At 45.3% G+C, this 23,151-nt stretch overlaps 1 protein-coding gene and 1 long non-coding RNA gene across 3 annotated transcripts in view; one reads left to right on the forward strand and one right to left on the reverse strand.

Moving 5' to 3' along the window:
- Positions 1–6,216: 6,216 nt before the first annotated feature.
- Positions 6,217–7,456, forward strand: LOC135186971 (uncharacterized). The gene is made up of 2 exons (XR_010307155.1): positions 6,217–6,546; positions 7,261–7,456. It is a non-coding gene; the product is annotated as an uncharacterized LOC135186971 (long non-coding RNA).
- A 4,076-nt stretch (positions 7,457–11,532) lies between these two features.
- The window catches only part of PAK2 (p21 (RAC1) activated kinase 2), a 44,384-nt gene continuing 32,765 nt past the window's right edge, over positions 11,533–23,151 (reverse strand). For both annotated transcript variants that reach the window (XM_064165212.1, XM_064165211.1), the window contains 9 exons: positions 22,748–22,880; positions 22,087–22,150; positions 21,411–21,459; positions 19,201–19,313; positions 18,612–18,729; positions 16,469–16,568; positions 13,775–13,971; positions 12,613–12,750; positions 11,533–11,624 (listed from right to left, as the gene is read on the reverse strand). In XM_064165212.1, the coding sequence (XP_064021282.1) occupies positions 11,538–11,624; positions 12,613–12,750; positions 13,775–13,971; positions 16,469–16,568; positions 18,612–18,729; positions 19,201–19,313; positions 21,411–21,459; positions 22,087–22,150; positions 22,748–22,880 (999 nt within the window). In that variant the 3' untranslated portion in view covers positions 11,533–11,537. The remainder of the gene's footprint in view (positions 11,625–12,612; positions 12,751–13,774; positions 13,972–16,468; positions 16,569–18,611; positions 18,730–19,200; positions 19,314–21,410; positions 21,460–22,086; positions 22,151–22,747; positions 22,881–23,151) is intronic.

Below are 23,151 nucleotides of genomic sequence, written 5' to 3' on the forward strand. Positions count from 1 at the left end.
ACACTGATATGCCTTATGTTCAGATGGCTCATTTGTATCACTTAAGTGAATATATGTTGAGGAAATGTGTTTCCTTTAGGAAATGGTATGGCAAAGGGCAAACCTCTCTTTTTGGAGCCACTGACAATTATGAAAAGCACAGCAGAAAATACATTTGGCACATTTAATGTCTGCAGCTTCACTTAAACTAATGTGCTTTTATCTTCTAGCCTATGAGGTATGTTGAGAGCCACTGCTAGGCTTAAAATATTATATGGAAAACTGTAATGTGAGCCTTTTGTGATTAGTTGTATTAGAGAGGGCAGAGCTTTGTTCTGCAGTAATAGAAATGAAGGGAGAGTGCTGCCTTTCCCCAGTGACTGCTGTTTATACACTGCCATGCACTGGTCCAGGTAAGAAGTGAGAGATCAGCAGGAGTAGTGATTTAGAATTGTAGAATCAGAGAATCAGCCATGTTGGAAGAGACCTCCAAGATCATCCAGTCCAACCTATCACCCAGCCCTGTCCAATCAACAATTTGGAGCATCTGAGGTAGGAGAAAGGATTGGGAAATGTCAGATCATTGGTAGGAGAGCTCTTACACACTGCGGAGTTCTGCTGGTGACTGTGGTCACAGAGTCATGGAATGTTAAGGGTTGGAAGGGACCTCCAGAGATTATCCAGGCCAACCTCCCTGCCAGAGCACGATCACCTAGAGCAGGTCACAGAGGAATGCATCCAGATGGGTTTTGGATGCTCTGCAAATCTAATGATTAATTTTTGAGAGATAAATAAATGGATGAAGAAAAGCTTGAACACATCCTGGACCCAGCAGACTGGAGGCAGCAGTGACAGAAGTCTAAGTAACTTACAAAGGAGACTCCACAACCTCTCTGGGCAGCCTGCTCCAGGGTCCTGTCACACTCACAGTGAAGTGTTTTTTTTCTTATGTTGACATAGAACCTCCTCTGCTCCAGCTTGCACCCATGGCCCTTTGTCCTGTCATTGGACACCACTGAGCAGAGCCTGGCTCTGTCCTCCCAGCACTGCCCTGCACATCTTTACAACCACGAGTGAGGGCAGCCCTCAGTTTCCTCTGCCCCAGCTCACTCAGCCTCTCTTCATAAGGAAGAAGTTCCACTGCCTTCAGCAGCTTTGTGGCTCTGTGCTGCATGCTCTCAAGCAGTTCCCTGTCCTCCTTGGACTGACAAGCCCAGAACTGGGTCATTGAACTATAAAGATGATAAACTAAGATGAACATGACCAAAAAGTTATAGATTATGATAAGCTTCTTTAACTTATTTTTTAATTAATCTAGTGTTTTAAGAGCTGCTCATATCACCCAACTCTGCTGGGGAAGTCTGTACAAGGCTTGTTACTGAGGCCCTGAGTGACCTGTTCTAGTGGGAGGTATCCCTGCCTGTGGTGGGGAGCTGGAACTGGCTGAGCTTTGAGTCCCTTCCAACCTAAACCATTCTATGATTCTGCTGCTCATCACATCTTTCAAAGACCTCAGTGTTCAAATGCACCTTCACAGCTTATCATGGTTGGTACAAAGAGAGTTTTAGTGCTGGTTGCAGTGTAGCAAGGAGTGAGCTGTGAAGCTTCACTTACTTAAATATCTGTGACAGTAAAACACGACCATGGATAGTAGAGCAGGATGTAAGAAACAGGATTTGCAGGCAGAGGTCTTTTACTATTTAGTAGAAGGAAGTAGACAAACTTCTGGACACATGAGCCCTTCTTTGGCCTCAAATAAAACCACAGACTTGATAGCCTTATTGGTTTCATGGTGTATCATAACATACCTCCTCATTTGCCTCTCTGTTCTGTAGCAATAAACTGCCTGTTTTGCTTCCTTAACATTGTCTTCTCCCTTGTGCCCTTAGTAACTTCTTTCTTACTTCAAAGCTGACAGCCAGCTTGTCTTTCAGAGGAGATCTAACTGGTCTGTACCTGGCTGAACTGTGAGCAGTTGCTTTCTAGTAGTATTTCATAGAATCATAGAGTCAGCCAGGGTTGGAAGGGACCACAAGGATCATCCAGTTCCAACTCCCCTGCCATGGGCAGGGACACCTCACAGTAGATCAGACTGTCTAGAGCCTCATCCAGCCTGGCCTTAAACACCTCCAGGGATGAGGCTTCCACCACCTCCCTGGGCAACCTGTTCCAGGGTCACATCACCCTCATGCTGAAGAACTTCTTCCTAACATCCAGGCTGAACCTACCCATTTACTGTGGAGTAAAAGCAATTTCTCTGCATCTGTACAGTGAGTGGGAATGCAGGAACAGCTGTAAAGGAAAGGGAAATATTTGAAAGAAAGGAAAACATGAGGTAGGCCAAGGAAAATGAGAGGCTTTATGGAAACTAAGGAGAGGCTGGAGAAGGCGAAGCATAAATGAGAAGAAGTGAAACTGAAAGAGAAGAAAGGCAAAAAAAGAATTTCAGCTCTAAGGAGTTTTCAGAGTTGAAAAAGGAAGAGACCTTGTGAGAATAATGTTTCTTCTGGGGTTCTTGGTGGTGAGGTGACAGTGATGTAGTGAAAAGGGGGGAGACAAAATCAGAGGCTCTGGCTGGAACACTCACATAGGGAGGATTTTAAATAGGCTTTGGTATCGATGCTAAGAGCATAGGCAGGCCAAAGAACTGTATGGGAGAGAAATCCAAAGCCAGGCTGGAGTGCTTTGTCAGGTAGAGACATTTGGCAGAGTCTCTTGAAACCATTGCCCAGAAAGACTTGTGGAAAATAAGAGTGGCACCAGCCAAGCTTCTTTATAGCAAGATTTCCCATGTAAGCCAGTGGATTGTGATATGTCAGAGTGAGATGCAGTCAGCAGTTTCACTGGGGCTCACATACAGCTACTACTGCTGCAGGGTATTTTGCATCCCACTTTGTTGCATTAGCTATTTCCTGCTCTGGCTTTCCTTAAGAGAGCTACTACTCTGCTCACTTTCCAGTAAAGGCATGGAATTAGCTGCAAGGACTCTGAGTGGGTCTAAGTGAAGCATCTGTTTCATTGTGACCTTGCACTTGCATTTAGTCTGAAGTGATAAAAAATTCAACCCCTTGTACCATCACACTTCTTGTTACCTAATGGCTGCAACAGCAAGAAGCAAGTGTGCCTCTTACCTGCCTCATCAGCTCAAGCAGTCACAGGTGTTCATTCTTCCAGCCAAGCTGTGGATCTGAAAACTGACAGACACAGCCACACTTGAAGTTGTATTTTCACTGAGGCCTGCATCTTTCCTCTTTTATTTTGAAAGCCCAGCCTCTACCCAAACCAGTGCTGCCTGCAGACTAGTAAGACTTCAGGAAAGAAGTGGTTTCAAGCCACCCTGCATTTACTCACCAGATATAAAATGTACCTCATAGGGAAAGGGGATTCTTGTTCATCAGTTTGGAGGAGGAGAAGATCCACATCTGAGCAGCTCCTTTAACCACACCAGAACTTCCTTGGCCATTGCTCCTTGTAGGAGATGAAACATTTGCTTTGAGACATTTAGAACTTGGCTCTTCCACTTTAATCCATGTGTCTTAGATTTGGTGTGTCAAGTTGACAGATGTCATTAGCTGGATTCAGATGATGTATGTTGTCAAAACTCCACTCCTCCTGAAGCCCATATCTAATTCTGATGCTGGTCCTGCAGAGTCAGTCTGACCTCATAAACACTTCTCATTTCATAAACAAAGACCTCAATCTGGATGGGGAAAACACTGCTGAAGAGGAATTATCTTTGGAGTCCTCCTTTCTGTGTTGCTGTGTGAAGTTTTGGTCAAATAAAAAGATGTTCATTTTGCCTTGAAGAGCATTCAGATATCCTTGCTTTGCTTTTAAGTACTGATCACTGTGGCTGGTTTATTATACAAGGTTTGGTTAAAGTGTCTGATACAACTTAAGGATGTTATATTTGCATAGTGTTATAGGAAAGAGGAACTGTGCTAAAGCCACATGTTGTAGTCTATTTTCAGTCTTGCCTTTATTTGCCTACTACATAGATTTGGGGAGGGGACTTCCTAAATCAAAGTAATGTATTCCTCAGCCTTCTCTTCATGGTTAATGCAGTTACTTAAGTTGCATGTACTATATTCAGCAAGTAGAAGATTTGGGAGGCTGCCTTAATCCTCGAGGAATCTCATAGGAGACAGAAAACAAAAGACTAAGGCCTCAGTTTACCTCCCAGAGCTGGGAACATGCTCTCCTCCTGGATTTGTGGCCAGCAGTGTCCAGGAGTGGCACGGCAGAGGGAAGGACTCCTTTCCCCCTGCCAGGGGCAGGTGAGGGTCATGGACACCTTCGGCACTTCAGGCTCAGCTTTCTGCTCACTGTGGCTGCCTAGAAGGGGAGGTGAAGGCTGGGGGTTGGGGGTGGAGGTGTCTAAGCCCAAGCCCATTCACTGTGGGGGTGTAGGGGGCAGGGTCTGCTGGGGGCACAAACCTGATTTTCTCCTCTCTTGTGCTGGCTTTAAGGTCCTGGTTCCTCCTGGGCACCAGCCTGGTGTGCAGTCAGCCCTGTGGACACAGCGAGGCGGCAGGCTCTGGAGCAGGGTGGGCTTGTGGTGCTCTGGGGATGGAGGCTCTGCTCTGTTCTCCTGGCAGTACTATGCTGTGTTAATTGTCTGTAATGAAGATCATAGAATCACAGAATGGTTTAGGTTGGAAGGGATCTCAAGGATCATCCAGTTCCAACCCTCCACCATAGGCAGGGACACCTCCCACTGAACCAGGATGAGTTAGTGCTGATGGTGATGCTGGTGGGTTCCAAGTGTGCTTAATGCACTCCTATGGATTGATTCTCGCATAAGCCCAGCCCTTTCTACAGCAGCGGTAAGAGTCCTGCTGCCTGCTCTCTTGCTCTGTTGCACAGGAATGGAAACTTTATAAAGGGCAAAGGCAGAAATTCCTTAGCTCCTTGTCACCGCTTTCCTGCTTCGCTGTGCAGTGACACGCACGGCTCAGAACTGCGGCTCTGGCCTCCCGCCTTCCGCCCCTTGTTTAGAGCCTCTCACGCAGCGGCCAGCGTACAAACTTACTCCGCAGGCCCCGCTCCGCTTGGCCCCGCTTGCTCGCAGCAGCGGTGCAGCGGCCGCGCCGCCCGCCGCACACCACACTTGGCCCCGGCGCTGTGCCCATGCAGAGCGCTGCTGCGCGCTCACTGCTGCCCCCTGCTGCACTCCGCGGGCACCGCATCCCGCTCACCGCTGCCCCCCACTCGTCGCGCCCCGGGGCCGCTATATGCGCCCAGAAGCAGCGGATCGCCGACTTTAAACTGCGCCTTAGACTTCTGGCTAGGGTCACTACAGGAACCTTTCTCTATGGCATTCAGCATTCCTCTCCACGGTCTCAGATCTGACAGTTTTGGCTAGAGTTAACCTTACTCACAGTAGCTACTGTGTGTGAGAAACGAACTCATTCTAAAATTTAAGTATAAAAGGTTTATCATAAAACAAAGGCAAACAGCGCTGGGTGCACAGCAAACGACACAACTGCTAGAGGCACACACAACAGGCAATGATGCGTAGATAGGATAAGGACTAGAGAACATTATATTGGCTTCATACATATTCATGAATATTCTTTCACATTTTCTAAGCACTACCCCTAGACCCCTTAGCCCCCACCGCTTAGTCCTTTCGATCAAAACAACATCTGCTCTTTACAAGGTGAGCTTGCCCTCTTGTCTTTGAACATCAGAGTGCCCTCCTGGATCGTCCCGACGCTCACTGCAGCAGCGTTAGCTTCGGTCATGGAGACCCTGGCAACTGCTGCCACCACCGGCTGCCTTTGCTATGTTACTGATTAACTCCTACGAATACCTTATTGTGCGAAAGGCAAATCTCCATATAGCACATATGGAGCTATGGTTTCGGTTTGTGCTGAAAACAGTGTTCACAGCGTAGTGTTCGCACCTGCCTACCGGGGGTGGGGGTAGGGAATGAGTTCGCATTGTCTTGCTCTCCTTGCACGTGTGGCTTTTGCTTTTCTTCCTGGGCAGTTTTTATCTCAACGCGTGAGTTTTCGCACTTCTACTCTCACACTCCTCTTCGCCATCCCATCAAGGCGGGGAGAAAGCGAGCGGCCCAGTGTGGAGCTTTGTTTCCGGCAGGGGTTGGACTTCGGCATGCCGGGGGCGCCGCTCCGCGTCGGCGGCGATCGGGGATCCCCGGAGCCACGCTGGGGAGCGCTCGCTGCTGCCGCCTGGCGACCAAAAGGCGGTACTGCAGCTCTGAGCCGCACGGCACTTCGGTAACGGCGGCGCTGCAGGATGGTGCTGCCGCACTCGTGGCTGCCTCCCGGCAAGGAAAGGCCACGGCCGTCCGCGCGCGGAAACCGGCAGCGGAAGGGCTGCTCTGGGCACACAGCCCCCGGTGAGTGCTCACTGCTGCTGTTCCATATCGGTACCGCGTGGCTGTCCGCTCCTTCCCTGAGGATGCTGTTGACTGCACCTGCTTACGTGGATTGTGTCTGCCTGGCCTCGCTCACCTCGTGGGATGAGGGTGAAAAGGGACAAGTAGAGCACTTGCACGCCGTGCACAGGACTTGCTGAAGGCGAAGAGGCCGGACAGAGGTAAGAAGAAATCAAAGGATGTGTGGCCAAAGGAGCTGAGCTGCTCGCTCCACATAGCGGCAAGAGATGCCGTCCGTGCTCAGTGCTGCCACCAGGTGTTTAATTGTCTGCAGTGCAGTTCTGTGGCAGCCTGCGCCGCCGCCGCCAGGGCTCAGCTCTGCTGACTCGCGTCGGAATGCCTGAAAATTCTTGACTGGGGAGGGAGCGTGGAATTAAAACATGTTTAAACCTGTATGCTCCAGTGAGGAGTTAAAAATGAGAGACTGGTGTCTATTTATGTAGACATTGACAGTTGCATTCACTTACAGTTAAACGAAGGTTTAAAAATAACGCCCCTCTATCTACCGTATCACAACAAGGAAGCTACAAATCTGTGCTGCTATGGGGCCGGCGCAAGCACTACAGAGTCGGAGGCAACTCGTTATTAAGGCTATTAGACCCCCGCATTGCGATGGGGTTGCTATGGACTCAGCGCATGAGCCCTAGAGCCGATGGAGCCTGCCGAGCCTCCGCGTCCCGCCGCTGCCGCGCCGGGGAGAGGGCTCCGCTCTCCAGCGGTGGGGGCACACTCTGCAGGGACCCGCAGAATGGCTCTGCCGTGGGAGAGGACAGGGCCTGGAGAGCCTGAGACTCCATCTGAGGGTTAGGCGCTAAGGGTAAGATTTCGAGCTAGGAAGTTAGGGTTACCAAAAGACACCACTTGGCTCATTGCAGAACTCTAACTTCCTGCCAAGTCCACGCAGAACGAGTCGGCTGCTGGCGACAATGAAGCATCAGTTCCGACAGCGGAAAGCCACCAACCATTCCTTAAAGTGCCACATCAGCATGTAACAGCCAAGGTGCATGCTGACCTTACACTAACTGGGAAGAGGAGAAAAGAAGGAAGAATAAACATTTTCTTTTTCAACAACCCAGATACAGAAAGTTCCAAAGTACAGCTGAAGCCTTATCAGGATCACATTGAGCCTGGAGAAGAGAAGGCTATGAGGAGACCTTATAATGGCCCTCCAGTATGTGAAGGGGGCCTGCAGGAAGGCTGGGGAGGAGCTATTGACAAGGACTGTTAATGACAGGACAAGGGATAATGGGTTTAAAGTGGTAGAGGGGAGATTCCAACTAGATGTTAGGAAAGGGTTCTTTGCAGTGAGGGTGGTGAGACACTGGCACAGGTTGCCCCAGGAGGTATTCAAGGCCAGGTTGTTCTAGTGGGAGGTGTCCCTGCCTATGACAAGGGGGATGAAACTGGGTGACCCTTGAGGTCCCTTCCAACCTAAACCATTCTATGACTCTGTGATCTAAACATGAACTCTTTTCAGCTACTCTTGTCTTAGAAGACATAAAAACTCCTGCTGGGGAAAGGGAGAAAAAACAGAAATGTATTTTGGGTTGGTTTTGGTTTTTTTTTTTTTGTTTTAAACTTTATTTCTAGCCCTGAAAGAACAGTTATTAAACAAAGTCAACAAATACAGTAGTTAATATTGCAGTAACAATTAAATAACATAATGGGATTAAATTACACAAAAGGCAACATTAAAAATCTTAAAGACAGTTAAAAAAATAAAAAAGAAAGCTTGCATCTACTTCCATTTCCATTGACAGCATGAGAAACAGAGGGGAAAATGGACCAGAGACATTTATTCAGCTCCAGCTAGAGACGCCCTTGTTCCCAGCCCACCCAACCATCCCCTCTGCCCAAGGGACCGAGCCTCTCTCCCACCTGCTCCAGCAAAAGGTGTGGACCTTTGCACCTCCTTGCACCAGTGGGAAGGTTACAACTAATCTGGTTAACACCTAAGGCTGGTCAAAGTGCACATTCCCAGGGCCACAGCTCCTTTTAATGAGAAGTCTGGTTTATCCTATGGCACCAAGAAAATCCCAGGAATCACACATTCCCTGCATACCTGCACCTCAAACTGCCCAGCTCCATGTAGCCAGTGAACCACACCACTGCATGCTACACTTCATGCATTCCACCACATCTGCTTCTGACTCAGGGCCTCATGCTGGCACCCAAGAGTGAGACGTGGGAATCCCAGCACTTCCAAACGCAGTCCTTCCCATACCACTGTCTGCTCCAACTCTGGCTGCCCTAATGATTCATCAGAGTTGAACAATCCTGCAGCAATCTTAAGGACACCTACCTGCTCCCACCAGGGGAAATGCCCCATGGCTTGCACACTGCAATCTTGCACACATCCAGCTGGTAGTTAATGATTCCTGACTCAGAAACAAAAAACACAGCAGCCTTCTTGTGCCACTTCTGCCAGCTCGATCTCTGGCCCTGATTCTGGCAGCAGAACATGAGAAACCTCACTACATAATAACAAAGCTGCTGTGCTGGGCAGGGTAGATGTGCTTCCTTCTCACTCTCAGATCTAAACACCTTTCCATGTCACACAGCAAGCATGACATGTCTCCTGGACTGGGCCAAGTTTTGTGTGTGTTAAGATGGCTGGAAGGTTGGAAATCACCTCACAAGAAGATTACACTGGATGAATTTCATAAACCATTCCCATTAACCAATAAAAGTGAACTAATAAGTTAAAACTACTTAGGATTTCTTGGTTTTCTATTAAAAAAAAAGAAACAACCCTAAATTTATCACAAGTTATCTTACTGGCTAGATTGTGCCATCAGAAAATAAACCAAAAAAGCTAAGCTCCCAGTTCCACTCTGGCACAAGGAGTTTCACAACGTCCATTGCCAGCAATGGACAAAGAAAAATCACTGGTACAACACAGGGTTTTTTCCTCAGCCAAGCCTCCTCACTACTCCATCTGCCCAAGGAGCCAGATGGACTCACAGCAGGGGCATCACCATTACAATGACAGAGCATCCATGGCTCAGAACACATCTAGAAATGACTCTTGCCTGGAATGAGACACTTCCTTGAATTTAGAACTATAATCCTCCTTATGCTTGCAGCTGGAGGGATTTATTCCTGTGATGGAGCACAGTTCACTTATCCACTGTGAATTTTCACTCCTGCATAGAGCAGAGCACAAAGCTGAACTGCACTGCTGCTGTGCCCTGCACAAGAAGGCATCTCGCTGCTACCACACCAGTGCTTAGAAGCTAGCGAGTGGCAGCAGCAGAGGTTATAGGACCCCAGCCCTGCTTCCTCTCCATCCTCAGTACAAATTGTCTCTGCTCTTCTGGTTGGCCACTCTCAGCTGGATGCTGGTTTTGTCACATCTTGGCTACCACTCTCCAAACCATAGCTATCTCCATCACTACACACATACTGAAATGATGGGAAAATGACTTCTAGCTTCTGCCAGCAGTGTTTGTAAAAGTGTGCAAAAACAACCTATTCAGGGTCCTCCATCCATACCCAGACATAGCCCTATCTGTCCCAGGTCCTGCCCCACTGGGGATGCAATAAAATCCCTCTGAAGTAATGCTGGTTCTTTCCCAGAATCATTTGGCACATTGTAACTACAACTGGGTCTTGGTTAAACTGTCAAAGCTGATGCTTAGATCGCAGCACTAGGGGCAGCTAGGGGCACAGCCTCTTCTATGCTTGACCCTGCTAACACCCCAAGAACTCAACCACACAAGCTGCTCACTGTCCTTCAGAGGAAAACACTTTTTCTTGCATTTCATGTTTGACTTCAGCCATCCTAGCTGGTATCTTTAGTGAGAAGGGGTCAGGGTGACACAGCACATCCCCTCTGCCTTGAACCAGCCAGTTAGATAAGCCTATGAACATCTGATGGCACCATTCCCCCCTGTCAGCTTTTGTCTTCTCAGAACAGTGCTTTGGCATTTCCAGGTGTTCATCATCTTCTGTGTGAATCTTATTTGTAACATTTTGTATCTTCAGTGTCCTCAGGTCCAATTATTTGTTCTTCTGAATTGGTTAGTACAAATGGAGCGCATTTAAAAACCCAACTAGCTCTAACAGTTAAACTCTGGCAACTCCATAGGGCTGATGCATTATTTGCTTGGGGAAAAAAAAACAACAATTACAACATATACAAAAATGTATTTGATACAAAGAAAGGAAATGTAGAATAAAAAGAAGTCAAAAGGCACCAGCATAACTTCCAAAGCCCAAGTCAGAGTACAGACACAAGACGTGTTTTTGAACCACCCACTGCACCAAGCACATTACTCCTTAAGCTTCTGGCCAGCAAGTCTAATGGGCGGGGAGGGGGAAGAGCAGACAGGAAGACAGCTGGAGTCTTTTTCTTGCCCTGGCTATATCTGATCATTTGACCATAAATAAAGTTATCTGACCCCTAACTACATAAACTGACATCCAAAGACCTGACCAGTCGTTATGATTCTACAAAGTGGCTACATCTTTGATTAGAAGTTCACAGAACACAGGCATACAAGAAACAGCTGAATACTTCTCTTCCCTCTCCATAGTAATCTTACAAAGTGGAAAACATACCAATGCATCACCATTTAAGTAGCCAAGTTGTCAACTCTACAGTACAGTGACATCTAATCTGTCTAAGAAATGAAAGGCAAGAGGTACCTTCACATCTGTCACACTTGCCAGGAATCTAGTCATAGAGGAGCTTGCTAGAGCAATTTAAAGTAAACAGGTAGAGGAAAGGAAGAGGAGAGTGAAAGAGATCAGCAGGTAAAATTAGTACTGCTCTTTGAAAGCTTGAATCTGTCATTCAAGTATTGAAAGTACCCAGAAGGGTTCCATGAATGGGAGCTGTTACAGCGAAGTCATTAAAAACTCTTAAAACCCTGGGCACAGTAAGTGGCATTTCTGGCCTGTCTGGGGCAGGGCTGAGGCAAGGCCAGCACTTCCATCCTCAGTTCTTCTGCACCCCAGACAGAGATCACTAGAGTCACCATCACGCAATTTGGGTTCTTCTGGATGAGAGTTTCTTCCCTTTTGCAAACATTTCCCCTCCCTCCCCTCCCCACTCCCTTCCCTCCCCCCAGAACTGTAATAATTTCATATATTATAAAGATTTGTAAAATACAAACAAACAAAAAGTATGAAGGCTGTGGCAGTAATGTTAGCGGTTACTCTTCATTGCTTCTTTGGCTGCCAAGATCAGTGGTGTCAAGCTAGACAGAGGTTTGGCCAGTTTCAGGAAGGGATGCTGCCAGGTAGAGAGAAATACAATTAATCAGTGAAAGGCATAGTTTTGAAAGCCAGGTATCTATACAGCCCTCTTGGCTCCTGTGTCTCACTTGGCTCTCCATTGGCAGTGCCTCTGCCTGCCCCCCTCACTCTGAGAAGGACACTGAGGGGTGGGTCCAGAGAAGGGTAACAAAGCTGGTGAAGGGACTGGTGAACAGGTCTGGTGAGGAGCAGCTGATGGTACTGGGATTGTTTAGTCTGGAGAAGAGGAGACTGAGGGGAGACCTCATTGCTCTCTACAACTACCTGGAAAGAGGCTGGAGTCAGGTGGGTATCGTTCTCTTCTCCCTAGTAACAAGTGATGGGACAAGAGGAAAGGGCCTTAAGTTGCCCCAGGGGAAGTTTAGATTGGACATTAGAAGACACTTCTTGACTGAAAGGGTTCTCAAACACTGGAACAGGCTGCCCAGGGAGGTGGTTGAATCCCCTTCCCTGGAGGTGTTTAAAGGACACGAAGATGTGGTGCTGAGGGACATGGCTTAACAGCAGGTCTGGTGGAGTTAGAGAATGGTTGGACTCAGTCATCTTGAAGGTATTTTCCAACCAAAAGATTCCCAGACACAAAAAGCAGTGCACTGTTATCGATGCCCAGCTGCTGAAGGGATGATCCAGAGCACCTCAAGCCTGATAATCATTCTCCCTCCTCATTCCAAAAGAGCCTAGGGCTTTCATTTTCCTATAATTCACTATGAAGATTTTCTGCTCAACTATCCTCTTTGGCAGCACGTTCAGGAACTGCTGGATGCTTCAGCAGCAAAATGAAAGTACATATGATTGATGGAAAGACTTCAGACAATAATCTTTAATGACTGTAATTCCTATCAACTGCTCTCCACTTGAGTCCTCAGGAGAAGACATAACAAGAGGGTACCATTCTACAGTGTGGTTATATCATAGGCTGACCTTAACTGCAGCATCTGTGCCTCTGAGAAGCAGCAGACTCTCACCTGCAGCAATTCTTTGGCTGATCCTCTTTTCTCTACGTCCATCTCCAAACATCGGTTCAAGAAATCCCGGAATATTGGTGACAGTTTCTCAGGGTTCTGCAGCTCTGGTGTGCCATTAGTTGCTATCAAATATAGAGCCTGTGAAGTAAGAAATACTGTATCACCAAGATAAAGCTCTAAAAGATGTCAAGCTGACCTGCCTAACAGCAATCTCTTAGTCTAGACAGGAAGGTGTTTTGTAGCCTACTTCTCCTCTCCCTGATGAGATGCACAGCTGCAAAAATGCCACAATGATAAGCAGTCACCACCTATCCTTGCTAGCAGTCAAATAACATTCACAATACTTTGGCAACAGATACCCTGGCCAAAGAAAACAGCAGATTCTGACACAAGCAGCAGTTTTCATAAGCTAATGGATTCACTCTACCTTAAGCTGTCATAGAAGACGGAGTTGAACGTCAGTGTTTTAGTTACAAGCAGGTACTCATCTTCTAAACAAATTCAGGGCAGGTTGACTGCAAAGTCAAGACAGCTGTCCTTTGGGGGGGATTTTCTTGCACTGCTGAAGCTCGTTGAGTTTTTTTAAATTTAATTTCATTCATAAGGACATGGAATTGCTGGACTGGGTCCAGAGGAGGCTATGAAGATGATCAGAGGGCTGGCACTCCTTCCCTATGGATACAGACTGGGAGAGTTGAGGCTGTTCAGCCTGGGGAAGGGAAGACTTCAAGCAGACCTTGTAGAGGCCTTCCAGTACCTGAAGTGGGCTACAAGAAAGCTGAGGAGGGATTTTTGACAAGGGCTCGTAGTGATATGATGAGGGTTATGGATTGAAACTTGAGGAAGACAAATTTAGACTGAGTATTAGGAAGAAATTCTTTACTGTGAGAATTGTGAGACACTGGAACAGGTTGCCCAGAGAGGTTGTGGATGTCCTCTCCATGGGCACATCCCGGCAAGGCCAGACTGCATGGAGCCTTGAGCAACCTGGTCTAGTGGAAGGTGTCCCTACCCACAGCAGGGGTTTGGAACTGGATGGTTTTTAAGGTCTCTTCTAACCCAACCCATCTGACTCTATGGTTTTCTCTTTAATGCAAACACTATTAAAGAATCATTACCAAGAACAGCTGCACACAGTCCTAGTCACATCTGGGATTCTTACCCTCAGGGGGTTTTCGTTGAGGTATGGGGGTTCTCCTTCCACCATCTCAATAGCCATGATGCCCAGAGACCAGATATCCACTTTAGGGCCATATGCTTTCCTTGTGACCACTTCAGGAGCCATCCAGTAAGGAGTTCCAACCATAGTGCTGCGCTTGCTCTGCTCTGGGGTGATCTGAGCACAGAAACCAAAGTCGGCTGTAGGATAACAGAATTTTGAACAGTTAAGTCAATGCATCCCAAGTAAGTTTGCTTCCTAGAAGACATCTCTATTACTACACATAAATTCTACTCCTCTGCACTTGAGAGGGACTAGAGGGTGATGTAGCTTCTTTTTTTTTTTGCCTCCCCCAGTACATTCTCCAGATTAAACTCCAACAAGCACCATAGATTCAAAACCTGAAGGTGTTTAAGCAGGGCAGAATTCTGTGGAACAAAGATAAAACTTTCTGTCCTCTAGAAAAGGGACACAAAAATATTTCTCTGGAGAAGAATGGTATTCTTCCCAATCCTTCCTCCACAAACCAGAGCCTGGTAACAGCCAAAACCAGCCATCAAGCAGAACACAGCAGGCAAATGTTCTGAGGTATGTTCTGTGGACTGAAGTAGCAACAAACAAATCCACAAAGCAAGGACTCTGCCCTGCTAAACAGATTTTATTTGTGCAGCTATTGAGTTCAACATTCCACAGCACTTTGGCTGCCAAAATACAAGTACTACAGCTGTCAGCTACTACAGAGACACGGAAACAAAGCTTCAGGTAAGTGAAGTGCTACCCCACTCAGCAGAAGAAACCTAGACAAACAAACCTTTCCACAAGGTAACTACCAAAGAGAACAACCACACTCAAGAAAACAAGAAAAGTCACCTATTCCTATAGCCTTCAGGTGCAGCAGCAAAGCATGTCCCATCATGTTACTTTATCCAGCTGCAGCACTCCCACTTCCCAGGCATGTAAAGCATCAATAAGAACACAGTTAAGGCAGGAGACAGATATTACCTTATCATTGACACTATGTTTGAGAGAGAAAGAAAGAGAGAAAGAGAGAGTTTAAAATTTTGGGTTGATTTTTGAAAGTGTCATGCCAAGCAGTGCTAACAAGAGTCATGAATGTGCCAAGTTGTAACCAAGAGGACAATTTAACAGAGAACTACCCAACCCTGACTGTCAAAAACACTGCTTCAAAAAGTAAATCCAAACAAGCAAACAGAAAAAATAAAATCAAACCTAGAGGCATCAACTGAGCTCCTCACCAGCACTTCTTGGCCTTTACCAAGTGCCACACTCAAAAGCACAGCTTATTTTAATGAACACAGCAGAGAAGCAGCAGCAGCAACATGTATCTCCTGACCTACCAACAAAGCCTTCGGCACCATGTCACCAGTAAGGAGACAAAAGACAGGCAAGGTGTAGAACTCAGTTTCACCAACCAGTAAGTAGTGTGTGTATGGCATGTAGTGGTGAAAGGCAGAGTGGTATGTCTTACTTCTGTCACCAGACTCCCTCAGAGAAGGGGAAGAGCTTGAAAAGAAGCTGGCACTTCACTCTCCAGCCTAAGCAACTGCTAGAAGGTCTGCAGTCATGCAGCCTAGTCTCGAAGCTGCCTCCTGTTTTTCTCTTGTCTCTCCTTCCTCTTCATCTTTCCCTCCCATCTCCTGAGGCAGATGTTTCTTCACACAGACTGCTAACCCTGTCCTTTTGCCACTTTGCTAGCTCTTAGATTTTGGAGGTTTCTCAACTAACTCTTCTCAGCCACAGCCAGTACTCTGAACTGTTCATTCATCTTCAAGCTCTGAATCTACAGTTTGTGCACAAACAAATCACAGCTTTAAAAATACAACCTCCTATGCAAGCAAGCAGTGCATCCAACAACACTGGTAAGCAAATCAAGTTGCTCATCATCTTTCCTCACATTCCATTTCATGACTGCAAACCATCAAGACTAAGGATTATGGCTGAGAAGTTCTCTCATAGCATTTCAAATGCTAACCAGCTGTAAAACCGTTAACTCTTTGGTTGCTTTATGCTTTGCACAATGCTACACAGCAAGATAATGCTCCTCTCAACAGCCTTAACAGCTTCTTCAACTGGTTTCACATCTTATTGCCACATACATCAGAAACTGACTTACTCTACCCAAGTCCATGCATGCATTGCAATTACCTGAAAAGCAAGTAGTTTATTTTGTCATTTCATTAGTATATTCATTTTCAGACCAAGAAAAGGAGACCCAGTACAGGTGCAATACAAGACTAGACTGCAATATAAATGGTTAATAATGCACCATTTTCTTGCTAGTGACCTTCTCATGGAAAGGGCAAAACACTAAAAGCAAGTCAGGGCAACTTGAAGAGACTAACAAAGCAACTGCAGTTAGCTGCAACTTTTCTCTTACAATCATTCTCATCTTTCCTTCACTGTATGGTGCCAGTCACTTCATATTTACCAATGCATCCATGTGGCAACAGGTTTGCTTTGACATCCTTAAGGCTCTGAACATGTTAGCCTGGAATCTTAGGACCCTCACAATTTCAATACCCTGCTAACTGCAAGTTACAGCTTTTACAGCAGAGTGAATCTCTAGCAGCCATTGCCAACAGAAGTTTATCTCAAATTGCCCTTCCAATTTTCCTCCAGATTTACACTCTCCCAGTCAGGGAAAGCAGAACCTTGAAACAATTCTCTGGTACTCACTTAGTTTAACTGATCCATCCATGCCTAAGAGCACATTGTCACTCTTGATGTCCCTGTGGATGACCTGGTTGGCATGCAGGAACTCAAGCGCTTGCAAGCACTAGACGGGAGGAAAAGAATTAAAATATTCAGTGTACAGAGATACAATTAGTGTAAGCGAACGTGTACACGAATTCCAAAGCAATCCCTACGCCCTCAGGCAGAGCCAAGTGCAAAAATACAACCGGTACTATTTACAATGACCAGCAGAGGGAGCTCTTCTGCTAAAAAATACTCGCCGGAGATCGAAACTAATTAACCATGGAGTTTCTCTGCTGTCTTAATGAAGCCACAAATGACTTCTCTTCACCCAGCCATCACTTAAAAAAACCTCATTAACATCTGGATTTTTTTTCCGGGGTACATCCCACGCAATCTACAGAGGAACCATAAAGGATTAAGTGAGGGCTTTTTAGCCTGAAGTCTCACCAAGTGAGAATTTATTCTCAACGTGCATGCAACTGCTCTGTAAAACATCTTCATTATGGAAGTCACCAATATTGTCTTTCAATGAAAAACTCTTTGGCCCAAAAGCATAATGACATTTACTTATGCTATTTGAGAATAAAAGGGGGAAAAAAAGGGTAAGATTCTTGTCTTTTGCAACCTGGCACAGATAAGGGGCCCTAGGGTTTATGTCTTCACTGGTTTCAGCATAGTAGCTCTGCTGCACAATGAAGTGTATCTAATGTGCTGGGCAGCAGAGTTCTGTCGAGTGCAGTAGCTCAAAGCTAGATATTCTCCTCAGAAAAGCTAATTACTGTTCAAGTGAAGAGTTACTTTCAGATCCTTGCTTCCAGCTTCAAATTTTCTGGAAACAATTACCTGTCCATACACAATGTAGAAAGTTTGCTTCCTCTCACCTCCCTTTAAGCTCCATCAAAAGCAGATGTCATGCTGATGTAGTGCAATGGGGTTTGGAAAAGCCTAAGTTTCTCCTTGGTAGCAGATAATACAATTGTCTCTCCTTCTGCCATAATAAAGCAAGCCTAAGCTAGATGAACACAGGAGGTTCCACTTCAACATGAGGATACAATTCTTTATGGTGAGTATGATGGAGCACTGAACAGGTGACCCAGAGAGGTTGTGGAGTCTCCTTCTCTGGCACCATAAAAAACCCATCTGGATGTGTTCCTGTGTGAGCTGACCTAGGTGATCCTGTTTTGGCAGGAGGGCTGAGCTCAATCTCTGGAGATCGCTGCCAATCCCTAATGTTCTGTGATGCTGGCACTCTAAAGGCAGATGCCACTGAAAAGATGTGACATCAGCTATTTCTACTTCTTCCATTTGGAATCTTACTGCAATTTTAGGATGATTCCAACCACAGTCTTATGGGTAATTATTTTTCTGAGCTATCCATAAAGAAAGCCTAACTGCCACAGAACTACACATCTCACACACAGTGAAAACTACTGAAGTGAGCAAAGGATAATTTGCAGCAAGGTCATCTTTGTGTTAGTAGACCTTTCTCAGAAGTATTCCTCTCTCATCAGATTCACTTTCTAAGCAAACACAGCTCCCTTTCTTCCTTCTGGAAAACACTCAGAAGCTTTCAGGCTCTTTTCTTTTAAAAGATGTTCATATCTCTACCTCTACAGTACCTCTATATGAATATTCAATTTTCCTTTTGGTGCCTTTAGTCTTCATTAGTCAAAGTTAAAAAGACATTCTTTAAGCTTCTAAGTGTGTTTGTTGCTCTTCCTCGAGCTGTGGCCCACATTATTAGCATCTTTCTGTTAACATTGCCAGTAGCCCAGGTTAAAAAAAAGAAACCAATATCTTTATTTGCTCCACCAGCTAACATTCTCAAACATCCAGCTCTGAAACTGTGATAGATCTTATGAGTTACAACCTGCAAACCCCAAATTTTCTAGTTAAACTTATTTTCTGTAATTGTAATAGTTATTTCTGCTCTCAATACCATTCATTCTTCCTAACTCAATGGCTCCAGCAGCCACTGTTGTAGTTAGTCCCAATCTAAGTGTAGCACAAAACCTAGAGGAATAGAATCACAGAATTAATTTGGTTGGAAATGACCTTTAAGATCATCAAGTCCAACCACCAATGCACTTTTGTTCCTGTACCCATCAACTACGATACTCACCTCCCTGCAAACAGCAGCAATCTGTGCTTCATCCATACATGTTTCTGTGACCACATCTGTTAGTGAGCCTCCAGCTAGATACTCCATCACCACAAAGAGCTCATCTCCTACGAGGTAACTAAAACAGAAAACAAAAAGCATGCCTGTTTGCCATCAGGAGATTGAGAACTAAAAAATGACTGATAAGAGATGGTCTGAGAAATGATGCATAAGCACCTCAAAACACACAGTGAAAAAAAAAAGTTAATCTTCAGAAGGTAGCCTGAAATGTAGATGCTGACAATAAAAACGGTGTCCCTCTTCCTACTTTAAGTAGGCAGGGTAGCAATCAGTGTATCACACGCAAGGCACAAGCATTGCTCCAGCTGTGCTCTTGCCCACCTGATCCTCAACTACTGCACTCATGGCATTAGAAGCCTTCTACTGAATCATCACAACCATTCCCTCTCCTGGATGGTTGGTTTGAGTTATTTTCAGATGTTAGTCTAAATACAGTCTCATTTGCTTACAAGATTATTAGGTACAGGTTTGTGTCACAACCTCTTGAAACCCTTGAGGATGAAGGCATCAGACAGCTGTCTACATTTACCTGTCCAGGAAGTTGACTATGTTGGGGTTCTTTAGCTCCTTCATTACCAAGATCTCATTAATAATCAACTCTTTCTTGGGCTGTTTCTGCAGGTTTATCTGTTTAATAGCAACCTGAATAGAAGAAAACAGAACAGCAATCACTCAGACCTGAGTAACAAAACCTTTCTGTCTTAATAAAAATGTCAAAAGAAATTCTGTAACAGGATTAAACAAATTCAGCACAGCTTGCATCTGGCAGGTAATTTATTTGCTAACATATAACTTAAGAATGCAACTTGATGAGCACACAGTTTGCATCCATAGCCAACACCACCCCCTTGCAGGTAAGAAGATCCACAAACGCTAACAAAGGTGAGAAGAGACAGTAAAGATGCTCAAGAGATAAGACTTGCCCTATCAAGAGGCCTACAGCAGAAGAGAACCATGGTGAAATTGAGAGGAAAGTAGTGGCCTTCCAGTGCAAGGCAAGGCTATTCCTTTGCCTACATTCAGACCAAATTAGTGCTTGGGTATACAGAGCACCGGGAGACAAAAGGAACTCCTCCCAAAGAGACTGAGCCAGTGAATTACCCCAGAGAGAGAAGGGAAAATAAAGACCCCTGTCTTGCCAGGGAAATAAGCTAACCAGGACAAGCACTCCAGACTAAGATGGAGCATTATCCCAGTTATGTTAGCTACAATACTTTGAGGAGGCAGTGCAGAGTTTCATAAGAGAACTGACTCCAGAATCAGAATAATCTTGCAGAAAAGGCTGTTACCATATTGCTAAGGGCATCAGAAGAAAAGAGCTTATGGCACAGAATCACAAGAGAAGTAAGATTGGAGAGGACCTCTGCAAGTCTAATCCCTTGCTTAAAGTACAGCCAACACAGAGCAAGCTGCTAAGGGTCTTGTGCAACTGAGTTCTAAATGGGGATCTCAGTAAGCATATATTCCACAGCTTCTATGGGCTCCTGTCAAACGTTTCATCATCCTGACTATAAGGGGAAAAAAAAGAGTCATCTAATATCTAACCAGAATTTGCCTTGTGGCAATTTTTGTCCTTTACCTCTTGTCACAGAATTGTCAGGGTTGGAAAAGCCTCAAAGATCATCCAGTTCCAACTTTCCTACCATGGGCAGACACCAGGTTGCTCAGAGCCCCATCCAGCCCAGCTCTATAAACTTTCAGGCATGGGGCTTGTCCTTACCGCTGCTTAATTTTAAGAGGAGTCTAGCTCCATATTCTCTACACCTTAGGGCATTGAAAACAGCAACACAATGCTCCTTCAATCTTCTCTTTTACCACTGAACAAACCAAATTCTCTCCACATACCTTAAGCACCAAGGAAGCCAGAGAACTGCATCCATTTAACACAAGAAGACTGGAAGTACTGAACTGCTAGCCCACCTGCCTGACAAGATGCAGAGGAGGTCTAAGAAAAGGAACTAGACTATGAATTCTACTCTGCAGACATTAAGAGGACTTGAAGTACTGCAGTATGTAGATAGCAAAGTAAGAGACAACACTGAGGTGATTGAAAAGCTTGCATTTCAAGTCTACCCTATCAGCAGACATGGTTATTCTTGAAAGAGCAATTACTTATCAGTCACCTAAGGAACGGCTACTTGCAGATATTTCAGTTATGGAAATGTAAATCTGAAGGGAAGCAAACAAATAATTCCTGAAGTCCCAAGAACCAGAGATGACTACTGGATGACAGGCATGCAGACTACTGCTGATAGCATCGAATTCACCAAGTGGGTTTGGAGACTCCAAGGAGTAAAAGCAAAGAGCAGAATGTGAAGCAAGCCTTCTAGTTTCAACAAAGGATCACACAGGGCAAGCTGCTCCCATACAGATATCCACTGCCTCTGCTGAGCCAGGACTAGATAACAAGTGTGCAAAACCCAAACAAGATTTTGTTTCTGAAAAGGTAGGACATCACTGCCTGCATTTCTTCAACTATAAACTGCTTTCAAAAGCCATTTCTGGAACACCTCATTCCCTCTGCTTTTCACTGAGAAGACAAGGCTATTTTTAGCTTCCATCATCTGATTACCATAGAACAAGGCACACACTGTTACAACTAAATGACTATGATAAACATTCTTCTGAGACATGAGAGCAGAGATGGGAGCCACAGAAATTTAGTCAAATCATTTCAGCCATCTACAGAAGGACAATTCTACAGGAAAAAAAACCTTTCAGTGAACACAGAAATCCTACCTCCTGCCCCGTTGCCACATCAATAGCTGTGAACACTGTACCTGAAGCTCTGCAAAGAGAAATGAAAACATTGCAGCCAGTTGCATCTCCAGGTGTAGCAAATATGCACATGAACAGACAGATCACACACAGAATCGTGTTAGCTTTTGATGTTGCAAGAGCCATATCCAAAACAAAGGCTGTTACAAACCAGTGGTATCACAGAAATGCCAGTCACTTCACTCAAACTGACTGCAAATGCACTCTCTGCTGACACCAGCTGTGCCCCTGGCATTCAGGATGTCTAAGTCCCCAGGAACTTGTGCTGCTCTCCAGGATCAGATCAGCTGGGCAGCCCTTGCTGTGGCAGGTATTACTCTTCGTTTGCCTCCAGGGGAAGCCTGCCCACAACCACACCCAGACTTTTTGGAAAGTCCACAGGAGGAGTTAGGTACACAGAAAGCTCTCCTGTTATTCAGCAGTCAGAGCACCAAACAGGTGAACACCCAGAGAAGTCACAGACTTATCTTTTCATAGTAAAAGGCAATTCCACCACTGTGTAAAGTCTCCACCATCTGTTTGTCTGTCACCATCACCATTCCTGAGTGCTTCAGTGAGTGGTGGCTGCATGTCATTACCAAAGAGATTGGCTTTTAACACTGACTCACAGGAAATAAGAGCTGGAGTGAACACTTACCCCTGCCCAATTTTCTCATATCTAGTGTATTTTTTCTTGGGATCTCCTATGCTCACGATAGTGCCTAAAAAACCAAACACAAACCAAAAAGCACACAGTTCCCTTTTAGTCAGGCTGACCTAGACAAGATACCTCCAAGAGTGGATCAGCTCAGGTAGCAATGGCTGATGTACAAACAGCCAAAGCTTTCTGACTCAGCCCCACTTCAGACAATTATTCTGCTAGGTTATACACTCATGCTATTTCCCCAGTATCTCAATTTAACCACAGACTTCTGTGTGGCAAAACCCAGCCTGAGATTATGACCCATCCATTAGCTTAGCCTAGACCAGAAACTAGATAATCCTTGACTGATACAGCAAAAAATTATTTTCAAGATGATTACAGAACAAGCAACAGCAGAAACTATATTGTGTTGTAATTGTTGTAGCACAACTGAACTTCAATCCAAAACAACTGCCCCACCATTTTTTTTTTTACCCAAAAGCATATAAATGTGCAGAGCTTCTGAATGCAACTCTCTTGGCTACTGTGTAAGACAATTAAGCACAGTATTGACATGACCCTGGCATAAAAAAGAAGGGTGAGGATGAAAAGCTTAATCTCTCTCCCCCAGTTCAAAAGTTTTGGGTTATCTGAAATGAAAAAAAAAAACACCTACGTAGTTTTTCCATGATCTCTTCATCTGACATTTTGGTCTTCTTTTTCTGCTTATCTCCTGATTTTGTCACACTGTCAACAGAAGCATCACCAGAGGGTGCAGGGATGGGGTCAATTACGGACCGTGTGTAGATCTGTCGAGAGAGATCATTCACCTGAGCACCTTCTTTGCAATCTTGGACAGTCAGTTGAAAACAATCACAGTTCACCAAAGAATCCTAAGCAAGGTTTTACCTAATGAGCTAGAGATAGAGATTAGATCTGAGAAACATCAAAGTCCACTAAGTCAAGACATTGACCTCCAAAAGAAAAGATCCAGGCACCTCCTAAGAAGTGGATGCTGGATTAACTCTACCTTCTACTAACAGACCTTCTGTGGGTTTTCTGTCTGCTTATTCTTTATAA

This window comes from Pogoniulus pusillus, chromosome 26, assembly GCF_015220805.1.
Source record: "Pogoniulus pusillus isolate bPogPus1 chromosome 26, bPogPus1.pri, whole genome shotgun sequence".
NCBI classification, from domain to species: Eukaryota; Metazoa; Chordata; class Aves; order Piciformes; family Lybiidae; genus Pogoniulus; species Pogoniulus pusillus.